The 23,710-nt window shown below is 35.1% G+C and overlaps 4 protein-coding genes across 4 annotated transcripts; 1 reads left to right on the top strand and 3 right to left on the bottom strand.

Annotated features, from left to right (window-relative positions):
* Nucleotides 1–214: 214 nt before the first annotated feature.
* Nucleotides 215–2,163, bottom strand: LOC141343862 (polymeric immunoglobulin receptor). Its single transcript, XM_073848532.1, has 4 exons — nucleotides 2,118–2,163; nucleotides 751–1,086; nucleotides 371–667; nucleotides 215–282 (listed from the first exon to the last, which is right to left on the bottom strand). The coding sequence occupies exons 1-4, from the start codon at nucleotides 2,161–2,163 to the stop codon at nucleotides 215–217; spliced, it is 747 nt and encodes a 248-aa protein (XP_073704633.1).
* pigr (polymeric immunoglobulin receptor) lies at nucleotides 1,263–10,410 on the bottom strand. The gene is made up of 8 exons (XM_073848553.1): nucleotides 10,216–10,410; nucleotides 8,011–8,355; nucleotides 6,392–6,473; nucleotides 6,033–6,259; nucleotides 5,795–5,873; nucleotides 5,553–5,647; nucleotides 4,963–5,012; nucleotides 1,263–2,323 (listed from the first exon to the last, which is right to left on the bottom strand). The coding sequence occupies exons 1-8, from the start codon at nucleotides 10,262–10,264 to the stop codon at nucleotides 2,243–2,245; spliced, it is 1,008 nt and encodes a 335-aa protein (XP_073704654.1). The 5' UTR covers nucleotides 10,265–10,410; the 3' UTR covers nucleotides 1,263–2,242.
* A 142-nt stretch (nucleotides 10,411–10,552) lies between these two features.
* On the bottom strand, nucleotides 10,553–14,428 carry dad1 (defender against cell death 1). Its single transcript, XM_073848554.1, has 3 exons — nucleotides 14,137–14,428; nucleotides 13,293–13,452; nucleotides 10,553–10,747 (listed from the first exon to the last, which is right to left on the bottom strand). Exons 1-2 carry the CDS (start codon nucleotides 14,345–14,347, stop codon nucleotides 13,322–13,324), a joined length of 342 nt encoding a protein of 113 aa, XP_073704655.1. The 5' UTR covers nucleotides 14,348–14,428; the 3' UTR covers nucleotides 10,553–10,747; nucleotides 13,293–13,321.
* Nucleotides 14,429–16,637: 2,209 nt separating this feature from the next.
* Nucleotides 16,638–22,579, top strand: abhd4 (abhydrolase domain containing 4, N-acyl phospholipase B). Its single transcript, XM_073849218.1, has 8 exons — nucleotides 16,638–16,763; nucleotides 19,058–19,146; nucleotides 19,536–19,640; nucleotides 19,727–20,015; nucleotides 20,897–21,081; nucleotides 21,446–21,557; nucleotides 21,632–21,818; nucleotides 21,919–22,579. Exons 1-8 carry the CDS (start codon nucleotides 16,720–16,722, stop codon nucleotides 22,006–22,008), a joined length of 1,101 nt encoding a protein of 366 aa, XP_073705319.1. The 5' UTR covers nucleotides 16,638–16,719; the 3' UTR covers nucleotides 22,009–22,579.
* The last annotated feature ends 1,131 nt before the right edge of the window (nucleotides 22,580–23,710 follow it).

The raw sequence follows: 23,710 nt of genomic DNA, 5'->3' as shown, positions 1-23,710 counted from the left end.
GCAAATATGAGTGCTGAACAAGTTAGGATGCACTGTAAAACAGATTGTTAAATATGTTGCTCACACTGTGTTTTAATGAATCTGAATAATGAAACCATATTAATACTAACATGTTCATCTCAGAGCTGGTGTCTGTGCTCACAGTTGCTGTCAGGAATGGAAAATAATGTTTAATAAATGGGAATAAATCAAAATTGATTAATGCCATAACCCTTCAGGATAAGTTTGTATTACCTGTTTTTTGTTCAGTGACAGTGAGAACAGGAACCTGTGGATCAGGAACTGAAAAGATGCAGATTTATTTTAGTATTTTTCTCTTTATAGTCCAACAAGAAACCCTGTGTTGATGTGATCAGTGAATGAGTTTTACCAGTGACATTAAGCTGAACAGGTGCCTCCCGTTTTCCTACAGAGCAGAAGTACCAGCCAGAATCAGTCAGTCTCAGTCCAGTCATCAGCACAGTGAACGATCTTCTCCCATCATCACTGATCTCAACTGATGTATTCTGGGATGTGTCAGTCCTCCCTACTGTGTAACAGCTCTGATCTTGATATCTGCACCACCGTTTGAGTTCATTCTGATATTCAGAACTGTAGAAACACTGAACACTGATATCACCACCTTCATGTCCAGATACACTGCTGTTCACCACAGACACATCAGGAGCTGAACACACAACAGTCATTTTGGATTGTGATTTCTGAGGAATTAGTAGGATTTTACAATTCAGTGTCAAACTCATCTCATACCTGATTGAACTGTGAGATGAAGCTGCTCTGTCGTATCCACATCAATTATTCCTCCAATCTCCACAGCACACCAATAAGTTCCAGTGTCTTCATATTGCAGGTTTCTCATAGTCACAGTAAAGAAACTCTGATCTGGATGATCAGTTACTGACACCTTTCCTTTGGTTTCATTAGCATATGCCAGAATAGAGCAGTAATTGTATGATGACCCGGCATCAAAGCACCAGTATTTCTTGTGTTCAGTGTATTTCCTGTCATAATAACATGGAATAAAGAGTGATCCACCAGTCTGAACTGTTAACACTCTTGTTGCAGATCCTGTTTTGCATTCAGGGTCTTGATGGAGAAAAGATCAACTTTAGTTTTTTTTTTTTTTTGTCAGTGTTAATGATAGAACAATACACATTTTAGAACAAAAAAGTGCTTTAGTAGTTAAAAGTTTTCTTTTAACATTGAAGCATATAACTTATACAGGTTATCGATGCAAACCATGCACAAGATTTTAGGTCAAAATTAATATAAACGTATACAGTGTTTTCACGACGCGTCATCAATCTGAATTATAAACAGAGACACTTGCCTGTTATGAGCCAAAGGAAACACACAATGAACTTCTTCAAACTGACATTCCTTTTGTCAAAAAGTTGCGATGTTTCTTCTCTCTGCATTTTCATCATGTACTTTTTCTTTGTGTTATTACTACAGAAACAACTGATCACTTAATGAGACGCATATGATCTTAAATTGGCATTGTCTCAGACTTTCACTTCCAGTTTTCTTGCTCTTCGGTTGCTTGTCACAAAAACTTGATTTACACTGAAATGTTAATATTGGTTGATTGCCAATGTTGCTAAAAATCACAAATGCATCATTTGGTTGAGGCATTTAAGATTAATCCGATTAGAATGATTTACTTTACATGCAATGCAGTCAAAATGCTTCCCACTGATGTTTCTTGAGATTGACGCTGAAGTAGGTTGCTTACATTTATTTATAGACCTATGCAGGAGATGACGAACATGATTTTAGTAAGACTTGAAACAGGATGTGAATGCACTCTGTACACATACTGTACATCATTTATAAGCTGGTCAAACACGTGACAAGACAAAAAATAGCTTCTAATATGAGTTGGTGAGATATGGTGAGATATGGGTACATTCTCAGTGCTACTCCTGTTTGTTTTTGTAAACATTCACCATCTTTTAAACATTTTCTGTAGTTAGTTGCGAATAACCACTGCTCATTCGGTCAAAACATCCTTACACCATGAAGGCTTGTGCTTACAAACAGATAAATGTGAAATACATGACATGAATGAAAGATGATCATCCAACTGTTAAACATGAATAAATGTCAAATATTACCCCAGTCTCCAGTTTCTTTAGTCTGCAGGACTCTTTTAGACTTCATAAGTGTCAAAGTGTCTATCAGTTCCCTTTATCATCATTAATGTCCATGAGTTTGTGTTTCCAATTATGAAGCTGCTCTGTTAGAGCATCTGGGCCTGAGCTGGAGCATTCAGGAAAATCACAGAGGTGTTCTTGTAGTCTCCTTCTCTCCATGGACAAATCTGAAAACAAGTAAAACAATATTAAACACAGCAGAAAAACATTTCACCACAGCTCGATACCAGACACAACATCATTGTTTAATTTCTTGTTAAAGCAACTGTATATCTGTATTCACCTTGAAACATCAGTTTGAAAATCATTCTGATTGTACAATGACTTTTAATAAGGCGAATATTTCTTTCTCAAATGTGTGATAGTTACACGAATAACGCAGACTGCTTTTCAGACAGCAACGATGAATTCAGACACTTAACTGTAGAGAGTGCCATACTGGGTTGCCAGGTTTTCACAACAAAACCTGCCCAATTGCTTCTCAAAACTAGCACAAAAGTAGCCCAATTGCATTTCAGGGGGTAAAATACTCGTTTAAAAATTAGCAATCCAGGGGCTAAATATTACGTTATTAGGGTCGTTTCAACCCACGGACAATAAATTCATCTCACGGCAACAGTATGAAAGTAGCCCAATGCCACAGAAAAACTGCAGACTTGGCAACACTGGTACCAAAGTTGCAAAAATATGTGTAATGTGTAAAGTTTAATGTCAACGTACAAACTTCAATCACCCCTTAATAAAATTAACGACAGTTTTATTATAGTAAAACAGTAGCCATGTTTTTTTTTGCCACAACACTTTTTTTTTGCCCCCATTTTTCATGAGCTGAACTCAAAGATATAAGACTTTTTCTGTGTACACAAAAGACCTATTTCTCTCAAATATTGTTCACAAATCAATCTAAATCTGTGTTAGTGAGCACTTCTCCTTTGCCGAGATAATCCATCCACCTCACAGGTGTGGCATATCAAGATGCTGATTAGACAGCATGATTATTGCACAGGTGTGTGTGTGGGGGGGGGGTCCGAAAATCAGTCAGTATCTGGTGTGACCACCATTTGCCTCATGCAGTGCAACACATCTCTTTCGCATTGAGTTGATCAGGTTGTTGATTGTGGCCTGTGGAATGTTGGTCCGCTTCTCTTCAATTGCTGTGCAAAGATGCTGGATATTGGAAGGAACTGGAACACGCTGTCGTATACGCCGATCCAGAGCATCCTACACATGATCAATGGGTGACATGTCCTGTGAATATGCTGGCCATGCAATGTCTTCCAGGAATTGTGTACAGTTCCTTGCAACATAAGGCCGTGCATTATCATGCTGCGACATAAGGTCATGGTCGTGGATGAATGGCACAACAATGGGCCTCAGGATCTCGTCACAGTATCGCTGTGCATTCAAAATGCCATCAATAAAATGCGCCTGTGTTCATTGTCCATAACGTACGCCTGCCTATACCATAACCCCATCGCGTTGACATCAGCAAACCGCTCACCCACACGACGCCATACATGCTGTCTGCCATCTGCCCTGTACAGTGAAAACCGGGATTCATCCATGAAGAGAACACCTCTCCAAAGTGCCAGACGCCATCAAATGTGAGCATTTGCCTGCTCAAGATGGTTACGACGACGAATTGCAGTCAGGTTAAGACCCCAATGAGGATGGCAAGCATGTAGATGAACTTCCCTGAGATGGTTTCTGACAGATGTTCTTTGGTTATGCAAACCAATTGTTGCACCAGCTGTCCGGTCGGCTGGTCTCAGACGATCTTGAAGGTGAAGATACTGGATGTGGAGGTCCTAGGCTGCTGTGGTTACACGTGGTCTGTGGTTATGAGGCCGGGTTGGGTGTACTGACAAATTCTCTGAAACGCCTTTGGAGACAGCTTACGGTAGAGAAATGAACATTCAACAGCTCTGGTGGACATTCCTGCAGTCAGCATGCCAATTGCACGCTCCCTCAAAACTTGCAACATCTGTGGCATTGTGCTGTGTGATAAAACTGCACAATTTAGAGTGGCCTTTTATTGTGGGCAGCCTAAGGCACACCTGTGCAATAATCATGCTGTCTAATCAGCATCTTGATATGCCACACCTGTGAGGTGGATGGATTATCTCGGCAAAGGAGAAGTGCTCACTAAAGCTGGCTGCACACTAGACGATTTTCAAATCTTAACCGATTCGAAAACCATGGGAGACCACAGACATAAAGACAGTTTCTACCGATTTTTAGCCTTATAATCCTCTGAACACACTCGGGTTTAACTTTTTTTTTTTTTTTTTTGTAAAACAATGGTTCATTTTTTGTAAGGTACAACCCATTTAACGTTCATAATGTTTTCAATAGAAACCAGACATTCAGTCAGGAAAAAAATGCATCTGTACTTTATCAGTGTATTTTCATTCTGGGAAAATGAACTTCTACTTCACTATATTCAAAAACATAATATTTCATAATATCTTTTTACTCTACAACATTGCATAGACAGCATATCATTTCCAACTGAAGAAATCAAGACCCACTTCTTTTGAGACAATTCTTTCGATGAACTGGTTAAATGGTTCATTGAGGAATTGAACTGATCCAATCGTGATCCAACTTTTAAAAAAGCGGGAAGGACATTCATTCACTTGAATCTTTTTTAAAATGCTTCATCAGATGCATCGGATTATTCTTTCCACCAATTACAAATTGTAATTGTTTTTTACCAATTGTTTTTTTTATTTACTTTTTTTATTAATGTACACCAATTTTTTAGTTAATGTTGACCAAGAAATAAGAGATAAAATGCACTGACTGTGAGATTGTCGTTCATTTCAACTGGCCCTCGATGTTTCTGCTTTTTCTCTGCAAAATGAAAAATCACAGAAAAAATTGAATTCATCCATTATGCTTTGATCGGAAACAGGTAAAATTGAGGAAAACACATGCTTATTAGATATCTGAAAGGAATACAGAGACTTTAATGACTCATCAATTTTTCAGCAAATGTATAAGACTTATATTTAAAAAAAAAAGATTTATAAACACACACACACACACACACACACACACACACACACACACACACGTTGGGTTTACATGTTTTATGGGGACATTCCATAGGCGTAATGGTTTTTATACTGTACAAACTGTACTTTCTATGGCCCTACACCTAAACCTAGCCCTCACAGGAGATTGTGCACACTTTTACTTCCTCAAAAAAACTCATTGGGCATGATTTATACGCCTGTTTCCTCATGGGGACCTGAGAAATGTCCCCACAAGGTCAAAATCTACTGGTATTCCTATCCTTGTGGGGACATTTGGTCCCCACAACGTGATGAATACCAGGTACACACACACACACACACACACACAAAACTACAAATAACCTTGGAAACTTACTATATAGTTGCCGTAACTTCCAAAGTACCAAAAGCGCAATCATGACCAGCAGTACGACCCCACACACCACAAGAGAAGACTCCCAAATAGGACGACTGAAACAGACACAATGTGAATCAAATACCAAATTAATGTTTAATTAATACCTGTTTGTATATCACACAACTGATAGCTAAAAAGTTTGTATCTATTCATAAAAAAATTGTATACAGAAGTGTGCTGGTATTAGAGCAGAAGGTCACCTGTGAGGGTCATTTGAGCTCAATACAGTTGGATTCTTCACTGATGTCTTTAGATTCTGGATGGGAGATGTTGCACTCACTGAAATAAGTACAGAAATCAAATGCAATGCTGAGCAGAGATTTTTTTATGCAATCTGTTTCAATAGGTTACTCTTTATTTGCACATGTACACCACTCATGTTACTGAATATGTAAGAATGTAGTTTGTGGTGTCAGATGTGATCTCTGTGTGACGCACGTGTTGTGGTCTGTGCTGTGACTGACACATGAACAGCCACCTGCTGCTGACCGGCTCCACACCAGTACCAGCCCGAGTCTTTCATCTCCAGCTGCTCTATCGTCACTGTGAACATGCGGTTCCTGTCATCATGGATGAACACGTTTTTGCTGCTGAATGTTCCTTCAGAGTCCGTCACCATGCAGGAGTTCAGGTTCCCACTGCGACACCACCGTTTCTCATTGGACCTGAAGGGAAAACAGCACCGGTACAAGGATTTTAACACTGTATATATTAATGTTAAATATGTTGCAGGTTATGTGATATTCATACATCTTGCATCTCTTAGATGAGTCTGTTAGAGATATACAGTAGGTTACCTGAGGTTTTTACTGTAGAGACACTGAGCAGTGACGCTGCCGCCTTCATTTGCATTTAGCATAGTGCTCACCACTGACATACCTGCATACCACAACGAACAAATGGTAATATTAACCAGTATTATTAACCTATACTGTAAGCAAATAAGGCTACATTGCATATAATTCAATAATAAACAGTCATTAATTAACATACAATTAGTTTTGGAGTAATTTTGGATTTTTTTTTTTTTTTTTTGGCATTACGCCACCAAACCACATTTTCACATAATTTTAAATCAGCATAAACTATAGAAAGTAAAAAACAAATACATCTGTCATGAAAAAAATAACATACATGCATAAATTCCCTCACTTCCCCAACAAATCCACATTTTTTAATATAATTTTAAATCAGTATAAGTAGAACCATGAACAATTATGATGTGCAAAATATTTATGAATATAATTATTTACAAATATTTTAATCTTTTTTTTTTTTACATTGCGGTAATAATATTTTTTGTTGCATTGTGGTAATGCAAATACAGTAAATTATAATAATAATAATGAAAATAATATAATAATAATAATAATAATAATATTTTCTAAATAAAATTGCCCCTCTCCCCCACCAAATCTTAATTTTTTATTATTTTAGACATTATTTTAAATTAGCATAAATTAAAGGAAGTACAAGAAATTCTAGCATGATGTATAAAATATTTATAAATACTTAAAAAAATATTTTAAACACATAACTGTATTATTTTCGTCACATTGCAATAATGAGAATGCTATTGGTAATACAAATATATGAGGTAAATGTGAACAATTGTTATTAAATTAATAATATTTATATAATTGAATAGTATTTAAGAACATAATGTAAACACAGTCACATTGCAAAACGCTTAAAAGTATTAAACTAGACTTTATTTCTAAGTCTATAATTCTAATATGCTGATATCAGAATCTAAATTTGTAACCTTTATAGGATTCTTTAATGAATAAAAAGTTGAAAAGAAAGGAATTTATTCAAAATTGAAATATTTTGTAACAATATACCATGCCATTCAAAAGTGTGAGGTACTTTTTGTTTTAATACTTTCATTCAGTAAGAATGCGTAAATTGATTTAAGTAATAATAAATTGCTGTTCAGCTAAGAAACCTTAAAAACGTATCACACAGGAAATGGTCAATCATGAAGATCATGGTAAATGTAACTGATTTTGTCTTCTGGGAAACAAGTATCTTCTGTAGCTTCTGAAAGGCAGTACTAAATGGAAAAAAATATGATATTTAGGCAAAATAAGAAAAATGTACACATTTCCATTCTGATCAAAAGTTTACATCCCCGGCTCTTAATGCATTGTTTTTCCTTCTGGAGCATCAGTGATCGTTTGAACCTTCTGTAATATTTGCACACGAGTCTCTCAGTTGTCTTCAGCGAGAAAACATGGGTCTCAAAATCATACAGTCATTGTCGGAAAGGGTTCAAATACACGAACATGAAGAAAAACCAAAGAATGTGTGAGACTTTTTTTTTGTTATTTGTATATTATTTCTTTTTTAATAGATGTTTTGTTTTATTTACATTAAAATTCTATTCTGGGTTTTTTTTTTTTTTTTAACTCACCGTGAATGACGCTGATATATAGGGAGGCAGTGCTGTCAGAAACCCACATTCCCCCGAGCTCAACTCCGCACCAGTACCAGCCTGAGTCCTCCTCGGTCAGGTCCCGCATGCTCACGCTGAACACGTGCTGAGTGGGGTCATCAGCGATCGTCACCTTTCCCTTCCCGTTAGGGGCTGATTCGGGGTCATCGGTGCGCGCAAGACTGGTGCAGAACTCCCTCATCCGGCCCTGACACCAGTACTTCACGTGACTGATGTACTGCGGGTTATAGTGACACGGGACAGTGACCGATCCACCCTCCAGTACAGCCAGATCTCCCACAGTGCTCACTGTGCAGTGAGAACCTAATGAAAGACAGAACAAGATACAGTTCAATGTACTGTGTATACTCTAGATTTAATGAATAACAATATTATTATAGCCTACAGAAACAGGGGTTGCTATACAGTTGAGGTCAAAAGTTTACACACACCTTGCAGAATCTGCTAAATGTTACTTGTTTTACCAAAATAAGAGGGATCATATTAAATGCATGTTTTTTTTTTATTTAGTACTGACCTGAATAAAATATTTCACATTAAAGACACTTACATATAGTCCACAAGAGAAAATAATGGCTGAATTAATAAAAATTACCTTGTTCAAAAGTTTACATATGCTTTTTTCTTAATACAGTTTTGTTACATGAATCATCCACAGCTGTTTTGTTTATTTGTTTGTTTGCTTAGTGATAGTTGTTCATGAGTCCTTCGTTTGTCCTAAACAATTAAACTGCCAGCTGATCTCACAAATTCTTTGGTTTTTCAGCATTTTCCTGTATTTGAACCCTTTCCAACAATGACTGTATGATTTTAAAATCCATCTTTTCACACTGAGAACAACTGAGAGACTCATATGCAACTATTACAGAAGGTTCAAATGCTCACTGACGCTTCAGAAGGAAACCCAATGCTTTAAGAGCCAGGAGTGAAAATGTTTTGAATTTGAAGATCATGGTAAATGTAACTGATTTTGTCTTCTGGAAACAAGTATCTTCTGAAAGTCAGAATTAAATGAAAAAAAATAAAAAATAAATAAATTATATTTAGGCAAAATTAGAAAAAAATACACATCCCCTGCTCAATGCATTGTTTTTCATTCTGGAGCATTTAAACCTTCTGTAATAGTTGCATATGAGTCCCTCAGTTGTCCTCAGTGTGATAACATGGATCTCAAAATCATACAGTCATTGTTGGAAAGGGTTCAAATACACAAAAATGATGAAAAACCAAAGAATTGGTGGGACCTGAAGGATTTTCTGAAGAACAGCGGGCAGTTTAACTGTTCAGGACATTCAAGGGACTCATGAACAACTACTGTATAAACAAAAAAACAGCTGTGGATCATTTATGTGAAATGCCTTATTCAGGTCAAAACTAAATTAAAAAAATAACATGCAATTTGCATGATCCCTCTTTTTAGGTCAATTAACTAACATCTCACAGATTTTGCAAGGTGTGTGTAAACTTTTGACTTCAACTGAATATATTGGCAATGGAGGATTACACACTAATGCCAGAAAGTCAGAATGTTTGTGGTTTCATTTACACAGAAGCATTATTAAGAGCAAAAATAAAACAAATAAGTCACTTGACCTTTATCATAATTGGAATAGAATAAGTCTTCCTAAGCTAAAACATATTTGCTTAACTTAAGCAAATGTTTTGCTTATTGAAGTTATTGAAAACTAAACAACGAGTGGGCAACGGACCGGCTTTTCACTGCCAATTTATTTACTTCACAGTTTTTCATTTAACTAATAAAATTCAAAACATCTGTTAGTTGTCGTCCATTATTCTTTCAAACAAAAAATCCAAGCAGAAAAAAGACAAATAACATATTTTCACATGCATATTCTAATGAAAATGTAAAAGTTAAAAACGTCCTGTTTGGAAAAGTTAACTGAAGGCACTCTGACGCACTTTGTAGAATTTGGGTCAAAGTGTTTTCCTTCATATGCAAACCTATTTAGCTGCTGCTAGAAGACTTTCCATTCTGGTTTTTAAAACTCCAAACAGTTCAATACAATGCTTAGGAGAGAAAGTTTTAATAAATGACCAATTTTAGTTGCAAATTGTTTTTCTAAACTTCATAAACTGCTTGGAAAATGTCTTCAAACAGCTGAAGCTAAAGCCGTTTTTGCAAAAGTAATGATTAAAGCTCACCTGGCAGTTCACAAAGAACAAGAACAATTAGAAGTAGTGGAAGAATCATCGCTGAGGTTGAGTGTGATACAAGATCAGCGCCTCTCTTTCCTAATAACAGCTGTTCTGAGAAGGAATATTTCTGCGTTCACTCTCACTTCCTTTTGCCCAAACTATGTCCAGATGTGGGAGTTCGCTTTAACCATTTGGGCTCCACACTGCAATTGTGTTCAGTGTAATAAAGAAAGTGGCCTATAAACAGTAACACACAGACAAAAAATCTGCTTCTGGTTTCATTTACACTTTAATAAAATAAAAACCAAGTTGTGTTACTTAGAATAAAAACCACAAAATTAAATTGTTTTTAAAGGAATTTAATTTCTTTCAACAACTCCCAGAGAGTTTTACAAAAGTAGAAAAATGAAGAAACAAGACAAGAGCTCATCATAAATGACAATTCTGTCAAAACATATATTAACAAAGAGAGATCTGCAGACAGATGTGTTTGTTTGTAGTTGTTCTGAACTTGAGCTGCAGCATTTGGTCTTCAGATCTGTGAAAAACAAACAAGAATGATCAGAGTTGGTCGCAAAATACCAGATCAGTTCATTTTGACAAAAAAAAAAAAAAAAAAAAAATTTAAAAGAAAATACATTTGGAAACAACTGACAAAAACATTTGTGTTTTTTTTCTTCCTAAAGCTCCAGTAATTTATCCTATCATTGTTATAGAAGATGGTAAAAGACAATTTGACCGAGATTGATTTTATTAATTGCAACGAAATACAGAATTATTTTAGATAATTGCTCAATTATAAATATTTAATTGTAAACTGAATCAATATGAAAAATAGTCTTGATTTCAAACACAGAGCAAGTAATGCATATGTGACCCTGAATCACAAAACCAGTCGTAAGTAATCAAAGTAAATTTTTCTTTTCTGCCAAAATTCATTAGGATATTAAGTGAAGATGATGTTCCATGAAGATAGTTTGTAAAATTTCCTACCATAAATATAAAAACTTAATTTTTGATTAGTAATATCCATTTCTAAGAACTTCATTTGGACAATTTTAAACATGATTTTCTCAATATTTCGATTTTTTTGCACCCTCAGATTCCAGATTTTCAAATAGTTGTATCTCTGCCAAATATTGAATAGGAACATAGGACGTAATGTCAATCTTCCACTCAGCAGACAGTAACATATGACTTGAATATGACAGCAGCAAACTGGATAGAATGCAAACAGAAAAGCTTTCTCAAGACTGCCCTCAAGATTCGTCTGCCCTCAGGTGTGGCATTTCTAGCACTGTCCAGTTGCTATCAAAATAAAAGCTGCGTCCAACACTTTTATTAGCCAAATAGAAAACCTAATTGGCTGATGCTGATCATTTAAAAATGTCAAATGTTTGTTGATATATTGGCTTTGGTGTTACATATCGGTCAACCACTAATTATTAAAATATATGTGTCTTTTGCAGGGATTAAAAACTAGTTATTGACAATGTAATGATGATGATGGTTTTACATATCTCTAAATTCATGGCAATTGAAAACCTTATGCAGGAACATGAACACAAAATGCAGAATAAAGCAATGAATGTTAACCTTAGGTTACAACTTTTGTGCGTCTGCATATTTCATTGCACACAAATTAATACATGACACAAAGGAGGAAGCATGTACTGCTTTATCAGGTCACTCTTCTATATCAGGCAGCCAAGAGTTTATTATCTATCAATTAGAAAATTTCTAGAGAAATTAGTTTATACTGAGCAAGCAGTTTAAAACGTATTTTTAAAAGGATTTGGGCATGATCCTTTATCCAATATCTGCTATTCTGGTGCTCTGTTATCTTTTTTGATGTCTGAACTATGAGACATAAACACCTTTAACACATACTCTTTTTCAAAAACACCAGAAAATCCACCTTTGTCTTCCCGTAAGAGTGGGCACAGCCAATTTTGTACATTTTATGGATGTGGATTTGACTTCCGGTCTCATCTGCATCCAGCTATTCTTAGCTGTACAAAACAGCTCGTTTTGCTTGGTATGTCTCACTATATTATTTTTATGTATTATCTTAATTATGAGCACACTGGTTTGTAATGCACAGTTTCACCATTTACTCAATGTTGTTATTCTTCTCGTTATTTCTCTATAGCAGCTAATGAAACAGAAGTCTCACCCATAGGCTTACTTCCAAATTTCCTGATAATGTACTCACCCCCGTGTCATCTAAGATATCTGTCTTTCTTTAGTCGCAAAGAAATTACATTTTTGGAGGAAAACATTTCAGGATTTTTCTCCATATAGTGGACTTTAATAGTGTTCAACAGATTGAAGGTTAAAAATGCAGCTTCAAGGGGCTCCAAACAACCACAGCCTAGGAATAAGGGTCTCATCTAGTAAAACAATCAGCCATTTTCTTAAAAAAATTATAATTTATGCACATTTTAACCACAAATGCTCATCTAGTCTAGCTCTTGTCCTACATCACTTTTTTACCGGGTTTTTTTTCTTGCATGTTGATTTTGTAAACACTGGGTCAGCACTTCATCAGCGACGTAGGGTGAAATTAAGACATACCTTAACTGTTTTGAACCAGAGTGCACAGAGTACCCATGCACATCTCAGAGCTAGACAAGATTAGCATTTAAAAAAAAAAAAAAAAAAAAGTCAATAAATTGTACAGTTTTTTTTACTAGATAGGACCCTTATTTCTCACCTGGAATCATTTAGAGCCCTTTGAAGCTGCATTTAAACTGCATTTTTAACCTTCAATCTGTTGGGCACCATTAAAGTCCGCTATATGGAGGAAAAATCCTGGAATGTTTAACTCAAAAAAAATTATTTCTTTGCAACTGAAGAAAAAAAGATATGAATATCTTGGATGACATGGGGGTGAGCAAATTAGTATTTTTTTATTCTAAAAGTGGCGTAATTCTTTAAGGAATAAGCTTATGGAGTAAGGATATGGCAATTGTCCAATATAAGATGCAGCAATATAATAAGTAAATTACCAGTACCATGCTGTGTGTTAACTTTACACACATGGAAGTGAACTATTCATTAGGTGTCACAGGTACACGCACCTGCTTCAAGAGGCACAGAGCAGATGTGTTCAGCCAACAAAATTGACGACCACTAGATGGAGAACAGTGTGAGCGAAGAGGAAATCAGCAAAGGCTCTCTCAGGAGAGACGGTCAGGAAATCTCTTTTATTCAGAGGGTTGATCTGGATGCGAAGACACACTGAAGAAAGAAGAACATAAAGACACAAACTATCAACAGACAAGACATTTTTACATAATAATTAGATAAATAAGCATATAAACACAAAAAAACAATGTATTTCTTCTTCTTATCTTTCCGGCAGTGTAGCCACTACTGGGCATATAACTGTCGTCCACATGTACTTTCACTCCAAAATGTGTTTTTCTTTCTACATTATACTATCTGCATTCCCAGAAAACGTGTTCCATATTCCCACATTCACATAGACCAGAAATATGCTTGCCTATAATATGCAAAAAATAATTGAACCTACAATGCCCCAACTTCAATCTACACAGTTTAATGAGTCCTTAAGGGATGGACAGATACAATCATTTTTCCTAACTTTGGGTTGAATAGAAAAATAGTGTCTACCCTTGATTTCCTTTCCCATCCTTTCTGCCATTCTTTTATTAAGCATTCTTTAACCCTTTGCCTCAGTTCCACCCTCCCCAAGGATACATGAATATATATTTAAACAATGTATTTTAAAGAAATAATGATTTAAAAGATGCCCCGTTTTGCATTCTTAATGATATTATATTCTGAAATATATATTTAAATATGATATATGCCAAACATGCATTCACACATACTCCATACGTACATAGAAACATAAAATAAAACCATTTCTGTTATATATGAGTAAATAAGTATAAATACCAGCCAGTATGAAGGATCCCACGCATGCAATGAATCCAGATAAGAAGCTGTTGAAGGGAAAGGTTCCCACCAGCAGACAGTACAGGAACTGAAACACTCCGGTCAGTAAAATGTACAACAGATACGCGTCGATCATCTTCAGCTTATTCGGTGTGCTGCTCCTGTACTCCTCCACAAAACGCGATATAACTGAAAACACCGAATTCGACATGATTTCTGCAGGTGATGTACACAGAAACCCCAGAAAATCAAGCAGCAAGGAAATGAATGACGTGTAAGAGAGAGACAGGTGTGCGTCCTCTAAATGTTCCTCACTGGAACTGAAGGAACTGAATTTTAGTTCCGGTGTTTGTGAAGCGTTCGCGTTCAATACAAAGGAATTTTCTCTCAGTATAATTGTCCAAATCCAGTCAGAACAGCCGAAGACACTTGTGAAACAAATTAAGCATTTGTTTTAATTCTCTTCTCATAATGTACACTACCAGTCAAAATATTTTGAACAGTAAGATTTATAATATTTTAAAGTAGTTTCTTCTGCTCACCAAGAATGCATTTATTTGATCCAAAGTACAGTAAAACAGTCAAATTTACTTTTTAAAATAAAATGTAATTTATTCTTATGATTTCAAAGCTGAATTACTCCAGCCATGTGATCCTTCAGAAATCATTCTACTATTTGCTGCTCAAAAAACATTTGTTATTATTATGTCGAAAAAAGTATATATTTTTATACTTTTTATACATAATAGCATATTAGAATGATTTCTGAAGGATCTGTGACACTGAAGACTGTAGTAATGTTGCTGAAAATTTTCCTTTGACCACAGGAATAAATTACAATTTAAAATATATTCAAATAGAAAGCAGTTATTTTAAATAGTGAAAATATTTTAATATTTATTCTGTACTTTGGAACAAATAAATGCAGGCTTGGTGAGCAGAAAATAATTCTTTAAAAAAATTTTACTGTTCCAAACTTTTAACTGGTAGTGAATTTTTTCACCAAAACATAATTACTCAGAGCAAAAATTATTCCTTATCACCTCATTAGTACACGGACGATTTGAAACATCAACGTTTAAACATAAATACGTTCACAAATTAAAACATGAGTTGTTTTATGACATTTCACCCACTTCTTTTATTTCTGTGGCGCGGCTCCTTTAAATACGATGACGTCAGTGTTACAAAACGCAAACACGGGCCTTTAAAATGACTGATGTTTGACAGATCCGGTAGCGCCAGGAAATAGGAATATCGAACATAAACATTAGTCCTACGGTGGTAATACCTTCAATCCCTCCATGGTTTTTTCCCAAACCAGATGTAGACCTATCATTACAAGTCAAATTGAGATCAAAGGAAGTCTGGGTATCAAAAAATATGGTAGTAAATCAACATCTACTTCAGAAATATTACAATATGATTAAAATATTTACTGATGGATCAAAGAATCCAGAATCAGGGCGTGTAGCAGCAGCTGTTTTTATTCCCCATATCAAGCACAGTATCGGGAAAAGAATTACAGATCATGCCTCTGTATACACAGCTGAGGTGATTGGGATTTTAACGGCTCTACAGTGGGTAGAAGAAGTCCATTCAACACGTGTGGTAGTTTGCTCGGATTCATATTCAGCTCTGATGAGTTTAATTAGTGGAAAATCAGCATCTAGGCAAGATCTTATTTGTGAAATCTTACAACATCTCTACAGATTATACAGAATTGGAGTGAACATTTCCTTCTTATGGGTTCCAGCACATGTGGGGGTAGAAGGCAATGAGGAAGTGGACCATGTAGCCAAGGAGTTTCTAAAGCGTGCTGCGATAGATATCAGTATTCCTCTAAGTAAAATGGAAATAAAAGGAATAATTAAATCAGCTTTACATAGAATATGGCAAAAGAACTGGGATAATGAGAAAAAGGGGAGACATTTATATAATATTCAAAATAAAGTGGGGTTTGAGAGAAATACTTATGGAAGTAGAAAGGAGGACTCTATCATTACCAGACTTCGAATAGGGCACTCAGCCCTTAAACACTCATTGTACGCCATAGGTAAAAGCGAATCCGGTAACTGTGCGCAATGTGGTACACCAGAAACTATTGAACATGTACTGATTCAGTGTATGAAGTACAACAGGGAAAGAAAGGACTTTTCAGAATCACTTAGTAACGCAGGAATTAAGGAAATGACAGTATCGAACATATTAAAAAGCACACAGAAAGATTCTAGGATCTGCAAAGTACTAATTTCTTTCCTCAGAGAAACTGGATTGATCCACAGAATATAGATTTATACCGAATTTTTTTTTTTTTTTTTTTTTTTTTTTTATTATGATTTATTTATTTATCTTTATTATTATTACTATTATTACTATTATTATTTTTCTCGCTAACTCCCAATCAACGCTCCACACTCCTGTCCAGTTGGTGGCAGTAAATGCACCATCTATCTGGTTTGCCAACTGCCATAAAACATTCAAAGAAGAAGAAGAAGAAGAAGAAGATCCGGTAGCGAATACACGAATGTAAAGTATGCCAGTTTGTCCTCGTGGGTTTTTCTTGTATTATGTTTGATACTAATGTCTCCTGCAAACGCCGCAATGCAAGACGAGACTGATACAGAGTGAGTACTGTCTTTAAATATACAATCATAATAACGTTACACACTTGAGATGCGAGTCGTTCATGTAACAAGTAGTTTCCTTTTATTTTGAAACACTGTATGTTTAACACGCGACTATTTCACAATCCGTGCAGTAAATGATTGAAATGAAGTGATGGAATTATTCATACTCTGTCTGCCTTGACTTGCTCAGGATGATTTCATAACGTTATGCAAAGTCATGCTGAGCTGTTACATCACTATAGTGATGATCTCGGTTTTTGAGCTGAATAACAATTACAGTAATGAACAGCTTAACTTTTCTGTGTTATTTCTTATAAGAGAGTTAATTGTTCAATTTAAGACTAAAATGCTCATTTAAATGCTAATGGAAAGTTTCATTTATATAGTGTACAATACAGTTCATAAAGTATGAATTCATAACAAAACATCTTCATTGTTTTGTCTTATTTCTCATAAAGTATTAATTTTTATATTTAAGACAAAAAATATGTATTTTAAATGTTAATGACAGCTTTTATTCATATGTTGTACAGTACAGACCATGAAAAATATTTTATTATAATCTAATGCTCCTAAAATACATTACATCTTAACTTTTTGTCTTTTTATTGCTTATATTAGTATCATTTAAGACTAAAATTTATATTTAAATTAGGGCTGGGAAACGATTAATCGCGATTAATCGCATCCAAAATAAAAGTTTATGATTGCATACTGTATGTGTGTGTACTGTGTGTATATATAATGTATGTATAAATACACACACAAACATGTATATTAAAGAAAACTGAAAATAAAAATTAAATTAAAATAAATAAAATATTTATAATTCTATATATAATCTAAATTAAATTAAATACAAATATAACTATCCACACATATAAGTATTTTTTAAAGGCTTTACATGTATGTGTGTGTATTTATATATACATAATAAATATACACAGTAAACACACATTTAGTATGTTAACATAAACTTTTATTTTGGATGCGATTAATCGCGATTAATCGTGTCCCAGCCCTAATTTAAATGCTAATGGAAACCTCTAAATATATGTACAGGACTGACCATAAATAAATGTGTTTTATAATAAAGTCATTCTCCTAATTTAACTTTTGTGTCTGTTTATTGCTTATTGGAGTAATGATTTTTAAATTTAAGACTAAAATTTAAGTTTTAGTGCTTATGGCAACTTTGATTCATATGGCATACATTACAGACCATAAAAAAATATATATATATATATATTTTATAAAGTGACCATCAATAAAAATGTATTTTATAATAAAGTCATTATCCTAATTAATTTATTTATTTAATTCATAATTTATTATAAAGTGATGCTCCTAAAAGTATAAATTAAAGACTAAAATTTACATTTAAGTGCTAATGGAAACCTCCAAATAAACCTCCCCTAACTTAACTTTTCTGACTTATTATTGCTAACTGGAGTAATGATTTTTAAATAAAGAATAAAATATAAGTTTTTGTGCTAATGGCAAAAAAAGTACAGACCATAAAACATATTTTTTATAAAGCGATGCTCCGAAAATAATAAATTTATGACAAATTTACTTTCAAGTGCTAATATAAATGAACAAATATATAATGTACAGTACTGACCATAAATAAAAATGTATTTCATAATAAGTTAATTCCCCTAACTTATCTTTTCTGTCTTTTTATTGTTTATTAGGGTAATGATTATTAAATCTAAGACTAAAATTCAAGTTTTAGCGATTGTGGCAACTTGTGGCGTACAATACAGACCTTGCTCCTATAAGTATACAAATTATATAAAATGTACTTTTAAGTGCTAATGGAAACTTCCGAATATATGTTGTACAGTACTGCTCATAAATAAAAATATAATTTATAATAAAGTCATTCTCCTTATTTAACTTTTTTTTTGTCTCATTATTGATTATTGGAGTAATGATTTTTAAATAAAGAGTAAAATGTAAGTTTTTGTGCTAAATTTGATTCATATGTTGAACAGTATTACTGAACATAAATACAATTTTATTTTTTAAATTGTATAATAAAGTGATGCTCTCAACAGGACTTAACTCTTTATTTAAACCATTTTTTTCTTCTGTTTGCTTGCATATGAATTCTGCCCTCAAAGCATCATTAATACCAGTTTTATTGCCAGCAGGTGACAGGCTTGTACTGTGTATAAAGGCGACTGACGTAACGCTGTATGTACACAGACTGATGACATGGAGTCTCATAGTCCTTCCTACTGCTCTTATTCATTCACTGACTTTATATTTTTCTCTTTCTTTAGACAGACCTCTGGGAACTGGTCTTGGTGGCCCTCTTGGAGACCAACATCCATGTCATTACTGAAAAGTGCCGAGGCTAAAATTCTTGCCTGTAAGATCCTTACTGTCCCTTTAGAATACTTAAAAATGGTATCCTATTATAATATTTGTGACACTGGACCACAAAACCAGTCATAAGACTCGAATTAAGTTCTTAGCAATGCATATTACTAATCAGAAATTAAGTTTTGACATATTTGCGGTAGGAAATTTACAAAATGTCTTCATGGAACACCATCTTTACTTTATATCCTAATGGTTTTTGGCTTTAAAAAGAAAATCGATAATTTTGACTCTTGCAATGTACTTCTAACTATTGCTACAAATATACCTTTGCTACTTAAGACTGGTTTTGTGGTCCCATGTCACATTTTATTCGAAAAATAATATTTGTTGAGATTGCATTTTATTAAAATATTTTAATATTTTATTTTATTTCAGGTATCCAGAATGATGTTTGGTCCAGATTTGTGACGTTGCCAAATCAAAACAGAATATGGACCCTTAAAGTCACCAATAAATCAGCACGCAAGCATAAAGATCAAGGTAGTGTTTCTAATCTTCTTCTCCAGTGGCTGTAAAAGTATTTTGCACACTTCATATTTTCTCACTCTGACTCTGTCTTTCTATAGGTGCTCAGACGCCCCTAGTGATGGTTCATGGGTTTGGAGGGGGCGTCGGTCTCTGGATCCGTAATCTGGACGCTTTGAGTCGTTCTCGACCTGTCTATGCCTTTGACCTGCTGGGCTTCGGTCGCAGCTCTCGCCCATCGTTCCCGACCGACGGCTTATTAGCTGAGGAGCAGTTTATTACTTCCATAGAGCAGTGGAGACAATCAATGGGCCTGGAGCGCATGATCCTATTGGGCCACAGCTTGGGAGGTTATCTAGCAACGTCCTATACAATCCAATATCCCGAAAGGTATGTAAAAAAAGCTTATAAAACAATAATGGCAATAGTTTATAGTTGCCATCGACTAAGCTGTAGTTAATGTAAAATCCATATGATTTTTCAATGCAAATAGCCTTGTGGGTAGCGTGCCGACATGTGGTGCAGTTGCGCTTCAGGTGTCCCGAGTTTGAGTCCTGCCTCATGGACCTTTCCCATTCCTGCCCCCATCTCTCTCTCTCTCTCCCACTCACTTCCTGTCATATCTTCACAGTCCTTTCAAGAAAAATGCAAATACTCCCCCAAATAATCTTTTTTTTTTCATAGAACACAAAAGATGTTTGTTAGAATGTTTACTGATACTTTTATTATTACAATAAAATATTTAAAAGTTTGATTTTATGTCATGCATTATCAGATTTTGTTTACAAATATCCCCTTTTGGCAGTCTGATCAAATAATGAGTAAAAAAGATTTAAAAAAAGATTTAAGAGTAAAAAAAAAAACTGAAAAGAAAAAAGGTATAATACCAAAATATAAATGCAAAACAAATCATAAAAAGAAAATTAATATAAAATAAAATAATAAAAACAACAAAAAATTACTGAGCTATACTGTAGTTGGTTGAAAATGTCGGCTAAATGTATATTAATTCAAATAAATAAATATAAATAAAACAAAATAAAATAACACAAAAATCAGATTAAGTGACTATTATTTTAAAGAAATATTCCACAAGCACACTATGAAATTTTTTTTTTTTTTTAATTAATTTGATATTTAAACAACTATATAGTGCTATATATATTGTTTAAAATTAAGACAAAAAGGATATTTTTTGGTTGCCAGACTTTGTTATAATTGTTAATGTAATAAACTACATGACCAACATCAGTTGTGTTTTTGTCCACTAGAGTCAGTCACCTTATCCTGGTGGATGCTTGGGGTTTCCCTGAGCGACCCCAGCCTCAGTTACAGGGGTCAGAAGGTCAAGGGTCAGAGGTTAAAAGGGTCTCACCACCTCGCTGGGTGAAAGCTCTGGCGTCAGTGTTCAGCCTCTTCAACCCGCTGGCCGTCATCAGAGCAGCTGGACCCTGGGGTGAGTATCAGCAAATGTATATTTAAAATGTAAATATATATTGAGAACCACTGCTCTATAATAATTATAAAAATACATAACTCAAAACTAGCAAAATAGTCCAATTGGATATATTTATCAGCATTTTTCTTTCTTCCTCTTCCATTTTGTATTTTTTTGCTGTCTCAGTGCATTATAGGATTGGCTTCTTCATGAATCACACATGCAGTTATGCCTTAGACTTTAATGAAAATTGGATATCTAATGCTACTTTCCCTTTTAACGGCTTAAATGCTGTCTTTGTAGGCAGTTTGCTAGGTTTTGAGACAAGAGCAAGTGAAGATTTGCTTTGATTTAAGTCATCACATCACTTGTGTTCATGTAGGTCCAGGGCTGGTGAACCGATTCCGGCCTGACTTCAAGAGGAAGTTTGAGGATCTGTTTGACGACGACACCATGACGCAGTACATTTACCACTGTAACGCCCAGAGCCCGAGGTACAGTTTTTCTACACATGCATTCTCCTAAAGATGCAGAAGAAACTGTATATTAAATTGTCTTTTCCTCTCAGCGGTGAGGTGGGTTTCAAAGCCATGTCTGAGTCTCTCGGCTGGGCCAAGAGGCCGATGGTTCAACGTGTTCATTTACTGCCACCGTCGATGCCTGTTAGCATGCTGTACGGCGCGTTGTCCTGGGTGGACGCATCCACTGGACACACAGTTGCGCAGATCAGAGACAAAAGCCTCACTACTATCACGGTGAGAAATGATTGCGTTTGCAATGCAGGATGGTTTTAAATTCATGGTAGAGGTCAGAAATATATGAAAATTAGATCAAATCTGCATTTTCTCTCTACAGCTGATTGAAGATGCTTCCCATCACGTCTACGCCGACCAACCAGAAGAGTTCAACCGAGTGGTTGAGAATATCTGTAATACAGTAGACTAAATATGACGCACAATTGTTCATGGGTGTGGGCATTTCTATTTTTGAAAGAGGTCTGTCCCAGGGTTGTGGGATCAGATTAAAAGAAACATATGCTTCATATTCAAGTTTTACTATTTGTGGCCTTTAATGTGGAAAGGTTCTGTGTTTGTATTGCAGGATTTAATGGAAACTGGTTTCATTAGTATTTTCTAACCCAGTGGTTCCCAACCACCCAACCCAACACTGCATGTTTTCCATGTTTCCTTAATCAAACACACCTGATTCAGATCATTAGCTCATTAGTAGTGACTCCAAGACCTGAAATGGGAGTGTCAGACAAAGGAGAGATGCAAAATGTGCAGTGTTGGGGGCCTCCAGGAACATGGTTGAGAACCACTGTTCAAATATGTATTTTATTGAGATTCCTTTTCAATCATGCACTGAGAAAGTCACGCTACCTGTTAAACCTGTGTCATTAATGCATTGACAATGTTGGGACAGTCATATTGACTAAAAATATATATTTAACATTTTAAACAACAGTCTGTTTTTATAATGTGCATATCTAAATACATTGCTGTACCTTCAATAAGAGGTGTCTGTTTCTCTTCATAGAGTCTTTAAAGAGTGTTTTCACAACGCAACATTAATTATCCATATTGGCGGCACAGAACATACACAAAGCCACTGAACCGATTAAAACGTGTATATTTTGCTGATTACTGCTGCTGAAAATGGTCAATTAGTGTCATAGTTTTGGCTGTACTTATTGGTTGGACCAGGAAAATATTTGAAGTACAATAGACTGCCAAAAGTCAGTACAAATCAAGTAGAAGATTGCAAAAAACTGCCTGAGGAACAAAACGTGTTTGTGGTTGGCCAAACCTAACCAAGATTTCCAGGGATAGAATTTTGACAACATTTGTGTTTTTCTAATATTTCTGGTCAGGTAGGTGAAATATTAAGTTAATATTTTAATTAATACTGCTCGTATGTATCTTTACCACCTATTAACATTAGTTTGTCAAAATATTGCACCCTTTCCTGCTTACTAAGTCCCTGTATGATTTAGCAGCTTCCATGTGTTTTGACCACTGCAGTTTAAAGAGCATAATTTGGCAAACAATGAATTCAGTAATAGATTTACCTTGCAATCCATACTGTTGCTGACATCAGGGTATCCCAATATGGCCGCATATGTGGGTAACTGGCCAAACCATGATGTAGTGCAAACCCTACAAACCAGTGTGTTCATAAGATAATACATTAATATAATATGGTAAGACACGCCAATTTGCAAAATCAAGCAACCAAAGAACTGTTTTGTACAGCTAAACATCGCTAGACGTGGATGAAGCCAACTTCATAAAATTTGCAAATGGCTGCGCCCACTCTTACCTGAAGAAAAAGTGGGATACAATTGCGTTCCTGGGGGTAAAATACACATTTGGCTTGGGTCCCGTGGTAAAATTTGCATTACACGTGCCAAATACCACGTTAGTGGGGTCGCTTTAACCTGCGGACATGAAAGCAAACCTGCGGTAACATTTTTAAAGTAGTCCAATTCCACAGTAAAACCGCGGACTTGGCAACACTTGAGCCATTTGATCAAGATGGATAAAGCCTAAACAAATCAGGAGTGGGGCATAACTAATGCATATTATGTCGTTAAGCTTGACCTAATAGTGCTAAAAGCTAAATTTAGAGTTTTGACCCAATAAAA

The sequence above is a fragment of the Garra rufa genome, chromosome 10, assembly GCF_049309525.1.
Source record: "Garra rufa chromosome 10, GarRuf1.0, whole genome shotgun sequence".
NCBI lineage: Eukaryota > Metazoa > Chordata > Actinopteri > Cypriniformes > Cyprinidae > Garra > Garra rufa.
The sequence above is the reverse complement of the archived record's forward strand: the minus strand, read 5'-3'. Positions and strand labels throughout refer to the sequence as shown.

Excerpts from the sequence above, each read along its gene's own strand:
- LOC141343862 (XM_073848532.1), bottom strand. The coding sequence starts at position 2,163 with ATGAAGTCTAAAAGAGTCCTGCAGACTAAAGAAACTGGAGACTGGG. Across the intron at positions 1,087-2,117 it reads TAAAGAAACTGGAGACTGGG|ACCCTGAATGCAAAACAGGA; the intron begins GTAATATTTGAC and ends TTCTCCATCAAG. Across the intron at positions 283-370 it reads TGTTCAGCTTAATGTCACTG|TTCCTGATCCACAGGTTCCT; the intron begins GTAAAACTCATT and ends GCATCTTTTCAG.
- pigr (XM_073848553.1), bottom strand. The coding sequence starts at position 10,264 with ATGATTCTTCCACTACTTCTAATTGTTCTTGTTCTTTGTGAACTGCCA. Across the intron at positions 8,356-10,215 it reads TGTTCTTTGTGAACTGCCAG|GTTCTCACTGCACAGTGAGC; the intron begins GTGAGCTTTAAT and ends GTCTTTCATTAG. Across the intron at positions 6,260-6,391 it reads CTCTACAGTAAAAACCTCAG|GTCCAATGAGAAACGGTGGT; the intron begins GTAACCTACTGT and ends TTTTCCCTTCAG.
- dad1 (XM_073848554.1), bottom strand. The coding sequence starts at position 14,347 with ATGTCGAATTCGGTGTTTTCAGTTATATCGCGTTTTGTGGAGGAGTAC. Across the intron at positions 13,453-14,136 it reads GGGATCCTTCATACTGGCTG|TGTGTCTTCGCATCCAGATC; the intron begins GTATTTATACTT and ends TTCTTTCTTCAG.
- abhd4 (XM_073849218.1), top strand. The coding sequence starts at position 16,720 with ATGTCTCCTGCAAACGCCGCAATGCAAGACGAGACTGATACAGA. Across the intron at positions 19,641-19,726 it reads ACGCAAGCATAAAGATCAAG|GTGCTCAGACGCCCCTAGTG; the intron begins GTAGTGTTTCTA and ends GTCTTTCTATAG. Across the intron at positions 20,016-20,896 it reads ACAATCCAATATCCCGAAAG|AGTCAGTCACCTTATCCTGG; the intron begins GTATGTAAAAAA and ends TTTGTCCACTAG.